This window comes from Pseudophryne corroboree, chromosome 1 (genome assembly GCF_028390025.1).
Source record: "Pseudophryne corroboree isolate aPseCor3 chromosome 1, aPseCor3.hap2, whole genome shotgun sequence".
In the NCBI taxonomy this organism is placed as follows: Eukaryota; Metazoa; Chordata; class Amphibia; order Anura; family Myobatrachidae; genus Pseudophryne; species Pseudophryne corroboree.
In genome coordinates this window covers 80,948,073-80,961,779 of record NC_086444.1, presented here as the reverse complement: position 1 = coordinate 80,961,779, position 13,707 = coordinate 80,948,073, and the positions used below count along the sequence as shown (strand labels likewise).

The following is a 13,707-nucleotide window of genomic DNA, read 5'->3' as shown; positions in this document are numbered from 1 at the left end:
GCCCACCTTCCTTGTGGAATGGGCATTTACAGATTTTGGCTGTGGTAGGCCTGCCACAGAATGTGCAAGCTGAACTGTACTACAAATCCAGCGAGCAATAGACTGCTTAGAAGCTGGAGCACCCAGCTTGTTGGGTGCATACAGGATAAACAGCGAGTCAGATTTTCTGACTCCAGCCGTCCTGGAAACATATATTTTCAGGGCCCTGACAACGTCTAGCAACTTGGAGTCCTCCAATTCACTAGTAGCCGCCGGCACCCCAATAGGCTGGTTCAGGTGAAACGCTGACACCACCTTAGGGAGAAATTGGGGACGAGTCCTCAATTCTGCCCTATCATATGGAAAATCAGATAAGGGCTTTTACATGATAAAGCCGCCAATTCTGACACTCGCCTGGCTGAAGCCAAGGCCAATAACATGACCACTTTCCACGTGAGATATTTCAGATCCACGGTTTTTAGTGGCTCAAACCAATATGATTTTAAGAAACTCAACATCACGTTGAGATCCCAAGGTGCCACAGGAGGCACAAACGGGGGCTGAATATGCAGCACTCCTTTCACAAATGTCTGAACTTCAGGTACTGAAGCTAGTTCCTTTTGAAAGAAAATCGACAGAGCCGAGATCTGTACTTTAATGGAGCCTAGTTTTAGGCCCATATTCACTCCTGCTTGCAGGAAATGCAGAAATCGACCTAGTTGAAATTCCTCTGTTGGGGCCTTTTTGGCCTCGCACCATGCAACATATTTCCGCCATATGCGGTGATAATGCTTTGCCGTAACATCTTTCCTGGCCTTAATAAGCGTAGGAATGACTTCTTCCGGAATACCCTTTTCCTTTAGGATCCGGTGTTCAACCGCCATACCGTCAAACGCAGCCGCGGTAAGTCTTGGAACAGACAGGGCCCCTGCTGTAGCAGGTCCTGTCTGAGCGGTAGAGGCCACGGGTCCTCTGAGAGCATCTCTTGAAGTTCCGGGTACCACGCTCGTCTTGGCCAATCCGGAACCACGAGAATTGTGTTTACTCCTCGCTTTCTTATTATTCTCAATACCTTTGGTATGAGAGGCAGAGGAGGGAACACATAAACCGACTGGTATACCCACGGTGTCACTAGAGCGTCCACAGCTATCGCCTGAGGGTCCCTTGACCTGGCGCAATATCTTTTTAACTTTTTGTTGAGACGGGACGCCATCATGTCCACCTGTGGTTTTTCCCAACGGTTTACCAGCATCTGGAAGACTTCTGGGTGAAGTCCCCACTCTCCCGGGTGGAGGTCGTGTCTGCTGAGGAAGTCTGCTTCCCAGTTGTCCACTCCCGGAATGAACACTGCTGACAGTGCTAGTACATGATTCTCCGCCCATCGGAGAATTCTTGTGGCTTCTGCCATCGCCATCCTGCTTCTTGTGCCGCCCTGTCGATTTACATGAGCGACTGCCGTGATGTTGTCTGACTGGATCAGCACCGGCTGGTGTAGGAGCAGGGATTTTGCTTGACTTAGGGCATTGTAGATGGCCCTTAGTTCCAGAATATTTATGTGAAGGGAAGTCTCCTGACTCGACCATAGTCCTTGGAAGTTTCTTCCCTGTGTGACTGCCCCCCAGCCTCGAAGGCTGGCATCCGTGGTCACCAGGACCCAGTCCTTGTATGCCGAACCTGCGGCCCTCTAGAAGATGGGCTCTCTGCAGCCACCACAGTAGAGACACCCTGGTTCTTGGAGACAGGGTTATTAAGCGATGCATCTGAAGATGCGATCCGGACCACTGGTCCAACAGGTCCCACTGAAAGATTCTGGCATGGAACCTGCCGAAGGGAATTGCTTCGTAAGAAGCCACCATCTTTCCCAGGACCCGCGTGCAGCGATGCACTGATACCTGTTTTGGTTTCAGGAGGTCTCTGACTAGAGATGACAACTCCCTGGCTTTCTCCTCCGGGAGAAACACTTTCTTCTGGACTGTATCCAGAATCATACCCAGGAACAGTAGCCGTGTCGTCGGAACCAGCTGTGACTTTGGGATATTCAGAATCCAGCCGTGCTGGTGCAGCACCTCCTGAGATAGTGCTACTCCCACCAACAACTGTTCCTTGGACCTCGCTTTTATTAGGAGATCGTCCAAGTACGGGATAATTATAACTCCCTTTTTCCGAAGGAGTATCATCATTTCCGCCATAACCTTGGTAAATACCCTCGGTGCCGTGGACAGTCCAAACGGCAGCGTCTGGAATTGGTAATGGCAATCCTGTACCACAAATCTGAGGTACTCCTGGTGAGGATGGTAAATGGGGACATGCAAGTAAGCATCCTTGATGTCCAGGGATACCATGTAATCCCCCTCGTCCAGGCTTGCAATAACCGCCCTGAGCGATTCCATCTTGAACTTGAATTTTTTTATGTATGTGTTCAAGGATTTCAAATTTAAAATGGGTCTCACCGAACCGTCCGGTTTCGGTACCACAAATAGTGTGGAATAGTAACCCCGGCCTTGTTGAAGTAGGGGTACCTTGATTATCACCTGCTGGGAATACAGCTTGTGAATTGCCGCTAGCACCGCCTCCCTGTCTGAGGGAGCAATCGGCAAGGCAGATTTTAGGAACCGGTGGGGTGGAGGCGCCTCGAATTCCAGTTTGTACCCCTGAGATACTATTTGAAGGGTCCAGGGATCCACCTGTGAGCGAGCCCACTGATCGCTGAAATTCTTGAGGCGGCCCCCCACCGTACCTGGCTCCGCCTGTGGAGCCCCACCGTCATGCGGCGGACTTGGAAGAAGAAGCGGGGGAGGGCTTTTGCTCCTGGGAACCTGCTGTTTGTTGCAGCCTTTTTCCCCTACCTCTGCCTCTGGACAGAAAAGACCCGCCTTTTCCACGCCTGTTTTTCTGGGTCCGAAAGGACTGAACCTGATAAAACGGCGCCTTCTTAGGCTGTGAGGGGACATGGGGTAAAAATGCTGACTTCCCAGACGTTGCTGTGGAAACTAGGTCCGAGAGACCATCCCCAAATAATTCCTCACCCTTATATGGCAACACTTCCATGTGCCTTTTAGAATCTGCATCTCCTGTCCACTGGCGAGTCCATAATCCTCTCCTAGCAGAAATGGACAATGCACTTACTTTAGATGCCAGTCGGCAGATTTCCCTCTGTGCATCTCTCATATATAAGACTGAGTCTTTTATATGGTCTATGGTTAACAGGATCGTGTCTCTGTCTAATGTGTCAATATTTTCTGACAGTTTATCTGACCACGCAGCGGCAGCACTGCACATCCAAGCTGACGCAATCGCTGGCCTAAGTATAATGCCTGAGTGTGTATATACAGACTTCAGGATCGCCTCCTGCTTTCTATCAGCAGGTTCCTTGAGGGCGGCCGTATCCGGAGACGGTAGTGCCACCTTTTTAGACAAACGTGTGAGCGCTTTATCCACCCTAGGAGGTGTTTCCCAACGTGACCTATCCTCTGGCGGGAAAGGGAACGCCATTAGTACCTTCTTAGGAATTACCAATTTTTTATCAGGGAAAGCCCACGCTTCTTCACACACTTCATTTAATTCATCTGATGGGGGAAAAACTACGGGTAGTTTTTTCTCCCCAAACATTATACCCTTTTTAGTGGTACCTGTATTTATATCAGAAATGTGTAACACCTCTTTCATTGCCTCAATCATGCAGTGAATGGCCTTAGTGGGCATCAGGTTAGACTCATCGTCGTCGACACTGGTGTCAGTATCAGTGTCAACATCTGGGTCTGCGGTCTGAGGTAGCGGGCGTTTTAGAGCCCCTGATGACCTGTGCGACGCCTGGACAGGCACGAGCTGAGAAGTCGGCTGTCCCACATTTGGCATGTCGTCAAATTTCTTATGTAAGGAGTCTACGTGCACTCATTTCTTTCCATAAGTTCAACCACTCAGGTGTCTGCCCCGCAGGGGGTGACATCCCTTCTAAAGGCATCTGCTCCGCCTCCACATCATTATCCTCATCAAACATGTCGACACAGCCGTACCGACACACCGCACACACACAAGGAATGCTCCAACTGAGGACAGGACCCACAAAAGCCCTTTGGGGGGACAGAGTGAGAGTATGCCAGCACACACCAGAGCGCTATATAATGCAGGGACTAACTGAGTTATGTCCCCTATAGCTGCTTTTTTTATATAATTTATACTGCGCCTAAATTTAGTGCCCCCCCTCTCTGTTTTTACCCTGTTCTGTAGTGTAGACTGCAGGGGAGAGCCAGGGAGCTTCCTTCCAGCGGATCTGTGAAGAAGAAATGGCGCCAGTGTGCTGTGGGAGATAGCTCCGCCCCTTTTCCGCGGACTATTCTCCCGCTTTTTTCTATATTCTGGCAGGGGTATTTTCCACATATATAGCCTCTGGGGCTATATATTGTGGTATTTTTGCCAGCCAAGGTGTTAATATTGCTTCTCAGGGCGCCCCCCCCCAGCGCCCTGCACCCTCAGTGACCGGAGTGTGAAGTGTGTGTGAGGAGCAATGGCGCACAGCTGCAGTGCTGTGCGCTACCTTGGTGAAGACTGATGTCTTCTGCCGCCGATTTTCCGGACCTCTTCTTGCTTCTGGCTCTGTAAGGGGGGCGGCGGCGCGGCTCCGGGACCGAACACCAAGGACTGGGCCTGCGGTCGATCCCTCTGGAGCTAATGGTGTCCAGTAGCCTAAGAAGCCCAATCCGGCTGCAAGCAGGCGAGTTCGCTTCTTCTCCCCTTAGTCCCTCGCTGCAGTGAGCCTGTTGCCAGCAGGTCTCACTGAAAATAAAAAACCTAAATCTATACTTTCTTTCTAAGGGCTCAGGAGAGCCCCTAGTGTGCATCCAACCTCGGCCGGGCACAAAATCTAACTGAGGCTTGGAGGAGGGTCATAGTGGGAGGAGCCAGTGCACACCAGGTAGTCATAAATCTTTCTGGAGTGCCCAGCCTCCTTCGGAGCCCGCTATTCCCCATGGTCCTTACGGAGTTCCCAGCATCCACTAGGACGTCAGAGAAACTGGTAAATCATAAGACAAAGTAAATTTATCCCTACTACCCAAAATGGACTTAGACTGTTGGCAAGGCTGAGACCCCTCCGGTAGTCCTAGCGGTCTCACCCTAGACTCAGATCTTGCCGCTTCCCGCTCCTGTCGAGCGGCGGCCAATTCTGATTGCAATCCAGCCATGACATCTGCTAGCATAGCCCATGGAGGGTCCGGGGATGAAACCGGCTTAGACAGCGGAGCAGAGATTGTATTCGTAGCTGAATCCACAAAACATACTGCGCATGTGGTAGAACCATCCGGTAACACACTGTCAGAGACATGGCAGTGCTTTTTTGGTTTTGCCGGTGCCTTACTCATTATGCAGACAGACAATACAACATACAAAGACAGACAACCTGCACGACTCAGTAAATAGTACTAAGGTGTCTCTCTCTCTCTGCCAGATATATATATATATATATATATATATATATATATATATATATATATATATATATAGTGTAGTGCACGTGGCCAGTACTATATGAAACTGATCCCAAATTCCCACCAACACCCCTGCGCCGCCGGTGGAGTATAGATGTAGTACAGGAACGTTCTGGAATCACAAACTGGAAGACAGGAAGCAAGATTAAAATGGCCTCCATACCTCACAGTGCAGGGTATATGTAACAAGTGCAGCCAACCCTGTAATATAGGCTTAACAGCCTATTTCATCAATGTCACCCCCCTTATGCAGCCCTCCGCTAATGTCATCTCCCCCCCCCCTTCTGCTCCCTCCCCCGTGGCTCGTGTACCGCTGTCTGAGCGGGAATTACCGGGGCGCGGGTATCTCACTCCCAGCGCAATCAGGGTGCGGGGAGCGCTGTAATGGAGCGCGGTCCTACATCGGCGGCCGGCGGGTGTGAGCGGCGGCCGGCGGGTGCGAGCGGCGGGTGAGCGCGGCGGCCGGCGGGTGTGAGCGGCGGCCGGCGGGTCTCAGCGGCGCTGCTCGGAGCGGTTGCCGGGGCGGCCTGTCAGGAGAGGCGGGTGCGGGCTCAGTGAGAGCGGCGTCAGTGAACAGTGTCCCCACACAGCGGGGCGGCAGCGTGCGCTGACCGCCCCGTCCCCCCAGCATACCTGACTCCAGAAGCGAAGGCTGTGACGGGGCTTCTATCTGTAAGCTCCGTCCAGCTGTAGCAGCAGTCAGGGAATGAGCTGCGTGTGGCTGAGGGTGCTCTTTGTGAGGACCGACACGCCATGCGCTGCTCCGTGCACTATCCCGGACCCAAGTTTTTACAGAAACTAGGAAGGGATGTGCTGTGAGCAAAAAATGTAAAAGTAGAAAAAAAAAAATTAAAAATAAAAATATTCAAAGTAGTGTGGTTAAGCTCCACACAAGCCCTGTTGCTACGAGAAGCACAGAAAAAACACTGAGGTACTCTGGGATATGGAGGGAAGGAGAGTTCTAAATTTTAATATTCAGTGCCTTGTTCCTACGGAAACCGTCCATATCCCAAGAGTACTCCAGTGACCCCTAGTGGATGAAAAAGAAATACACTTTATTTGCATACTCTAATTGTGATAGAGATCAAAGCAGATGCCACAGCAGCTCTTAGGACCTCCCAGCTGTCCACATCCGGGGTGTAGGGTGGGTCAGAGCATAATCAAGGAGGAATGAGAAAAAGTATAGAAATCAAGCTTTTATGTAGAGGTGCAAACAGGGATGTCAAGGGGGAGTATGCCCTGACAGGAGATACTCCATAAAATGCCTAAGCTGAAGGTACGCACAGAATTTATGTGGGGGGGGGAGATCAGAAACTTTAGCACAAAGTTCTGCATATGAAATTATTGATCCACAGGTTAGCAGATCTCCAGCAAACTGAATACTGGACACCTGCCATCTAGTGGTGCAGGCAGAGTAGAGTAGCTAAGATGAGACGCTGAATAGTAGGATTTGAGGTCTTGGAAGACCCTACCTTCTCAGGTGGTAAGTTTTTTTTTATGAAGGGCTAACTTGATCCTAGGAGACCTGCTACGCCATATAAATTTTGACTGTAAATGTTGATCTCAACATGCAGGGTTTGGTATAGGTAGAGAATATTTAACCACCGTGATATTGCCCAGCCACTAGAATATTATAGAGCGCAAGGTCAGCTATAATCCAAGCAAAAAGACCGGGGAAGTTATCCCGGTAATTTGTAAGACTGAGAAATGAATACCCCAAGATATTTCAGTATGGATTTTGGCCATTTAAAATGGAATTCCGTGGTAATCCTATGGGCCTCAAGGGGCGATATATTTCAATTTCTTTGTACTTATAGCATTTCTGAATGTGTGGCAACAAAAAGTTAGAAGGATTTCCTGAACCTATGTGACTGTTCTAACAACCCTACAACCTGTACACAAGTATGAAGAATCATTGAAGCCTTTTTTTTTCTAGCTTCCAGTAATCATAGAACATTGCAGGGTAGAAATGTTAGGAAATTGAATTTCCACATTTTGCAATGTTCTTCATTATTGCTACATTCTATGTTCACCATGCGCAGCGTACTATTACATAATTACACAAGAAGAAACATGTATGGATCAGACTAAACCAGTAATTAGTGACTAATGGAATAGGACGTTAGAAGCGACAGTAAATTGAACATTAAACAGGTGTGCAGACAGGCGTTTCGGTGTTTTCAGGGGCAGCTGAGTGACGTCACGCACAGCTGCTCCAATAAAACTAAAAAAAGGCGGCGGACTGTCTGCCAGCGTAGCCAGGCTGCGCAGGTGGGGGTCGGTGTCCGCAATTCATCGTGAGGCTGTGCCACACATGATGGGTGGCCATGCCATGTGCTGGCGCGGCCATCAACATGTGAGGAGATGGATGCAGATCTTGCAGCGGATGCAACGATCTGCGTCAATATCTAAATAAGGCCCAAAGTAATGTATGAGGTCTGACTATTAAGTTAACAAACTCGCCATCGTGTGCTTGCTGTGGCTGCAATGGACAGAAACCTCAATATGGTTCGAGGACGTTGGCATATCAATGTTTCACAACTGTGTTGTTGTTGATCTATGGCAGTCACTTCCTGAGTGGTGTCTATTATCGTCCATGTGTGTTTTGGTGTGCTGTCGTGAAGAGCAACGAACGAACAATTAATTTTTTGTTATACTTGTCATGAGTGGAAGTGAAATCAGAGAGCGGTTAGTGCAAGGTTTCGGGGATAATGCGAAGGTTACCTTTTCTCTGACAATAGCGGAAGTGTACAGCTACAGTGTGTTTGCAGGGGTGCTCATTCGGTTGAAAACATCTCAAACGTTCAAAGTGGTTTATGCTAGAGCTTCACGTACACAAAAATTCTGTTTGTAAACCTACTTCAAAGTAACCCCCGACCCCACTAATGAAACATCGCACTCACTGTGGACTTCTGCAGATGTGGTGTCATCAGGAGTTCTCTTCACTTTGTCCACAAGTTGCTGTATTTTAATCTTGACTTTATCAGACTAGAGAACATAAACAGAAGCAAAATAAGAGGAAATGGAGGAACTAGACTACAGAATCCTAGTTTCAGGTTGTTCCTACAATCTGTAAGAGAAGTACTCATCACACAAGAATAAACTAGTAGAGTTTTAAAGCATGCACATTAGATAAAATAGCATTTTACCTGTCTTGTAGTTAGCTCCTTTGTTATTGCAGCTAGAATGCCAGTTATTATACAAATAATGTATCTTTCGTCTGGAATATACTCATCGTCACCAGTGCCACTGTCACGTGGTGTCCCACAAGGTTCTATACTATCCCTCATGCTTTATGCAGTATACATGCTACCACTGGGTGAAATAATCAGGCGCCATGGCCTGGTCTACCACTGCTATGCAGAGGATACACAACTGTACCGGTCCTTCACTCCGGGCATTGAGTACCCAATAACAATCCTAACAGGCTGTCTAGCTGAGCTCCAGGAGTGGACGAGTGCCAGTTGGCTGTAACTGAACCCTGATAAACAGGGGGCCTTATGATAGGTCAAAGGACAAGACTGCAGCATGGCCAACTAACTGGACTTACACTTGGGGGTTCAGAATTACAAAAACATGAACATGTGCAGAATATTGGCGATGTCCTGGACGGTGGCTTGACGTTTAAACATCATATCAGCCACAATCAAATCCTCATTCATCTGTGAAACATAACCAGAATCAAGCACTTAGGGGGGAGATGTATTATAACGACACAGATAGTGCCGAATTATCACTTCCTGCTTCGACATCAACAAGATACATTACCAACATGCCTCGCCCTCCGACGAACCCTGCCTGAGTGCACAGCGCATACGCTTAGTGCTGACGCGCTGTGTCTTCCTGCCTGGCTCCACTGCGCATGTGCAAGATCTCGCTACTATCGCAAGATCTCACATGCAGCCCGTAATCGGTAGCCGCCACAGCCAGGGATAGCGCTGTCCCTGGCTGTGGTGTAAGGGCAACAATACCTGCAGCTGTCGAAATCGATAGCTACAGGTGTCGCAATGGTCAGCGCTACTGACCATTCTTACACCGCCCTGCCTATCCGCATGCTATCTTTTATACAGCAGCGCAGATAATGACAGAGATGCATAGCATTCCTGTAACTGAGCACGTACAGCCGCATTAATACTTGGGGGGGGGGAGCGTTATCAGTGCACATAACGTACACTAATACCTCTCCACCGCCATATTAACCTTTAATATTTACCCTTATATTCCCTCTGAAGATCTGCCAAAAGTCATACACCTTGATTAGACTACCGCAATACCCTCTACCTAGGTCTCCCAGGAAAAGAGGTGCACCGCTTACAGCTAGTACAAAACGGAGCTGCCAGGCTGTTAGCACCCATACTCTACTCCCTCCAATGGCTGCCTGTAAGATAGCGAATAGTCTTCAAGATTGGCTTACTCACTTTCAAAGCCCTACATGACCAGGGCCCAAGGTACGTGATGCAGCTTCTGATTCCTTACTGTAATCTGTAGATGAAGGACTTTTAGCATTACCTACAATCTCCATGAATTAATCTGGGGGTCAAGCTTTTAGCCATGCTGCTCCAACTCTATGGAACTCACTTCCCCATACAGTTCACGGCCCCCACTCTAGAATCCTTCACACACAGACTCAAGACTTTCCTGTTTACTCAATCATTTCCTTAATTGACTCTTTAGTATCTCCATGCCTTCTGTATTTTATTAAAAGCTTTTGTGTACTTCATTGTTTCTGTACTGTATTATGTTCATTCTATCTGTTAAGCACCTTGAGTCCTACTGGAGAAAGAGTGCTATATAAATAAATCCTTATTATTATAAAAGCATTTTCTGTACATATTGAAGCCCAGTACAAAACTGTAAAACAACATATTAGTGTGCGGAGTACAGGGGCATTTAAGAAATGAGATCCCCATCCCTGGAAACATGGCTCCTGGCTAGTAATATTAAAGGCCTAATAAAGGGCCCATATGCACTGGAATCAGTGGCAGTTGCAGAGGTGAGGCTGCAGCACAGTTCAAAATTCAAATAGGGGAGCCACACCAACTGCCGCCCCAAACACTGCCAATCACCACCAACAGGGGTCTCACTGGCAGTTAGAGTGGCTCACAAAATTGAATTCTGGACTGTGCTGCAGCCCCGCCTCTGGAGCCACCACTGCATATGCCCATAACGGACACAGAAAGAACTACATTCTAGAAAGGAAAGCCATATACCAAGCTGTGCTTTTTTGGAAAAGTTCTTTGTAATCTCTCACATTCATAGGCTGTATGCTGGAACATCTCACTTTCCAGTACACTGTGAGCTCTGCCATTTAAAGAACACTAAGGCGGGTATTTAATTAGCTCCAATCATTTCGGAGCTATTGAATTCGCCCCCCCCTCCCCCGGGGTATTCAATTGCAGGGTGTTTTCATCCTTTTTTTTAAGGCATTTTCACCAATGCCTTCTCACTTTTTTTTTTTTTTGAGCGAAAATGCACTGGTGAAAAATGCCTCAAAATTGTTGAAATTTTTGTTAAAAGCCCACCATTTGCTGGTGCGAAAACACGTGGATTCGCTGGTCCACTTATTTTTCGCTCCAGACGAATTTTTCACCTAGGCAAAAAAACGTTCCTCCTGTTGAATAGGGCGAATCCCCATTCACCCTACAAAAACATAAGCGAAAAGTGCCATTTGATACCCCCCCACCCAAGTGATCTACTGAAGTCTCATGCAGCAATAAGATCAATCGACAAAGCAATACTGACCTGGCTCGCCATATCTAGGGACAATAATCGTTTAACAACATCATCAACCCTGGGAAAAAAAAAAAACATTACTGAAATGAGGTGGACAAAAAATAAGAATTTACTTACCGATAATTCTATTTCTCGTAGTCCGTAGTGGATGCTGGGAACTCCGTAAGGACCATGGGGAATAGCGGCTCCGCAGGAGACTGGGCACATCTAAAGAAAGCTTTAGGATCACCTGGTGTGCACTGGCTCCTCCCCCTATGACCCTCCTCCAAGCCTCAGTTAGGATACTGTGCCCGGACGAGCGTACACAATAAGGAAGGATTTTGAATCCCGGGTAAGACTCATACCAGCCACACCAATCACACTGTACAACTTGTGATCTGAACCCAGTTAACAGCATGATAATAGAGGAGCCTCTAGAAAAGATGGCTCACTACAACAATAACCCGAATTTTTTGGTAACAATAATTATGTACCAGTATTGCAGACAATCCGCACTTGGGATGGGCGCCCAGCATCCACTACGGACTACGAGAAATAGAATTATCGGTAAGTAAATTCTTATTTTCTCTGACGTCCTAGTGGATGCTGGGAACTCCGTAAGGACCATGGGGATTATACCAAAGCTCCCAAACGGGCGGGAGAGTGCGGATGACTCTGCAGCACCGAATGAGAGAACTCCAGGTCCTCCTCAGCCAAGATATCAAATTTGTAGAATTTTACAAACGTATTTGCTCCTGACCAAGTAACTGCTCGGCAAAGTTGTAAAGCCGAGACCCCTCGGGCAGCTGCCCAAGATGAGCCCACCTTCCTTGTGGAGTGGGCATTTTAAGATTTTTGGCTGTGGCAGGCCTGCCACAGAATGTGCAAGCTGAATTGTACTACAAATCCAACGAGCAATCGTCTGCTTAGAAGCAGGAGCACCCAGTTTGTTGGGTGCATACAGGATAAACAGCGAGTCAGAATTTCTGACTCCAGCCGTCCTGGAAACATGTATTTTCAGGGTCCTGACCACGTCAAGCAACTTGGAATCCTCCAAGTCCTTAGTAGCCGCAGGTACCACAATAGGTTGGTTCATGTGAAATGCAGAAACCACCTTAGGTAGAAAATTTGAGGACGAGTCCTCAATTCTGCCCTTTCAGAATGAAATATTAAGTAAGGGCTTTTATATGATAAAACCGCCAATTCTGACACCCGCCTGGCTGAAACCAGGGCTAACTCGTCACTTCCATGTGAGATATTTTAAGTCCACAGTGGTGAGTGGTTCAAACCAATGTGACTTTAGGAAACTCAACACAACATTGAGATCCCCAAGGTGCCACTGGAGGCACAAAAGGAGACTGTATATGCAGTACCCCTTTTACAAATGTCTGAACTTCAGGCACTGAAGCCAGTTCTTTTTGGAAGAAAATCGACAGGGCCGAAATTTGAACCTTAATGGACCCTAATTTTAGGCCCATAGACAGTCCTGTTTGTAGGAAATGGAGGAAACGACCCAGTTGAAATTCCTCTGTAGGGGCCTTCTTGGCCTCACCCCACGCAACATATTTTCGCCAAATGCGGTGATAATGTTTTGCGGTTACGTCTTTCCTGGCCTTGACCAGGGTAGGGATCTTCAGGATCCGGCGTTCAACCGCCATGCCGTCAAACGCAGCCACGGTAAGTCTTGGAACAGACAAGGCCCTTGCTGGAGCAGGTCCTTTCTTAGAGGTAGAGGCCACGGTTCGTCCGTGAGCATCTCTTGAAGTTCCGGATACCAAGTCCTTCTTGGCCAATCCGGAACCACGAGTATAGTTCTTACTCCTCTCCTTCTTATGATTCTCAGTACTTTTGGTATGAGGGGCAGAGGAGGGAACACATACACTGACTGGTACACCCACGGTGTTACCAGAGCGTCCACCGCTATTGCCTGAGGGTCCCTTGACCTGGCGCAATATCTGTCTAGTTTTTTGTTTAGACGGGACGCCATTATGTCCACCTTTTGTTTTTCCCAACGGTTTACAATCAGGTGGAAGACTTCTGGGTGAAGTCCCCACTCTCCCGGGTGAAGGTCGTGTCTGCTGAGGAAGTCTGCTTCCCAGTTGTCCACTCCCGGAATGAACACTGCTGACAGTGCTATCACATGATTTTCCGCCCAGCGAAAATCCTTGCAGCTTCTGCCATTGCCCTCCTGCTTCTCGTGCCGCCCGGTCTGTTTACGTGGGCGACTGACGTGATGTTGTCCGATTGGATCAATACCGCCTGACCCTGAAGCAGGGGTTTCGCTTGACTTAGGGCATTGTAAATGGCCCTTAGTTCCAGAATGTTTATATGAAGAGATGTCTCCAGGCTTGACCATAAGCCCTGGAAATTCCTTCCCTGTGTGACTGCTCCCCAGCCTCGCAGGCTGGCATCCGTGGCCACCAGGACCCAGTCCCGAATGCCGAATCTGCGGCCCTCTAGAAGATGAGCACTCTGCAACCACCACAGGAGGGATACCCTTGTCCCTGGTGACAGGGTTATCCGCTGAAGCATC

The 13,707-nt window shown here is 48.3% G+C and overlaps 2 protein-coding genes across 3 annotated transcripts in view; one reads left to right on the top strand and one right to left on the bottom strand.

Moving 5' to 3' along the window:
- NADK2 (NAD kinase 2, mitochondrial) overlaps positions 1 to 13,707 on the top strand; it is a 298,406-nt gene that overhangs the window by 153,108 nt on the left and 131,591 nt on the right. The window lies entirely within an intron of this gene.
- MRPS15 (mitochondrial ribosomal protein S15) overlaps positions 1 to 13,707 on the bottom strand; it is a 111,747-nt gene that overhangs the window by 45,876 nt on the left and 52,164 nt on the right. For both annotated transcript variants that reach the window (XM_063961025.1, XM_063961029.1), the window contains exons 4-5: positions 11,205 to 11,253; positions 8,366 to 8,450 (exon numbers count right to left, since the gene is read on the bottom strand). In XM_063961025.1, the coding sequence (XP_063817095.1) occupies positions 8,366 to 8,450; positions 11,205 to 11,253 (134 nt within the window). The remainder of the gene's footprint in view (positions 1 to 8,365; positions 8,451 to 11,204; positions 11,254 to 13,707) is intronic.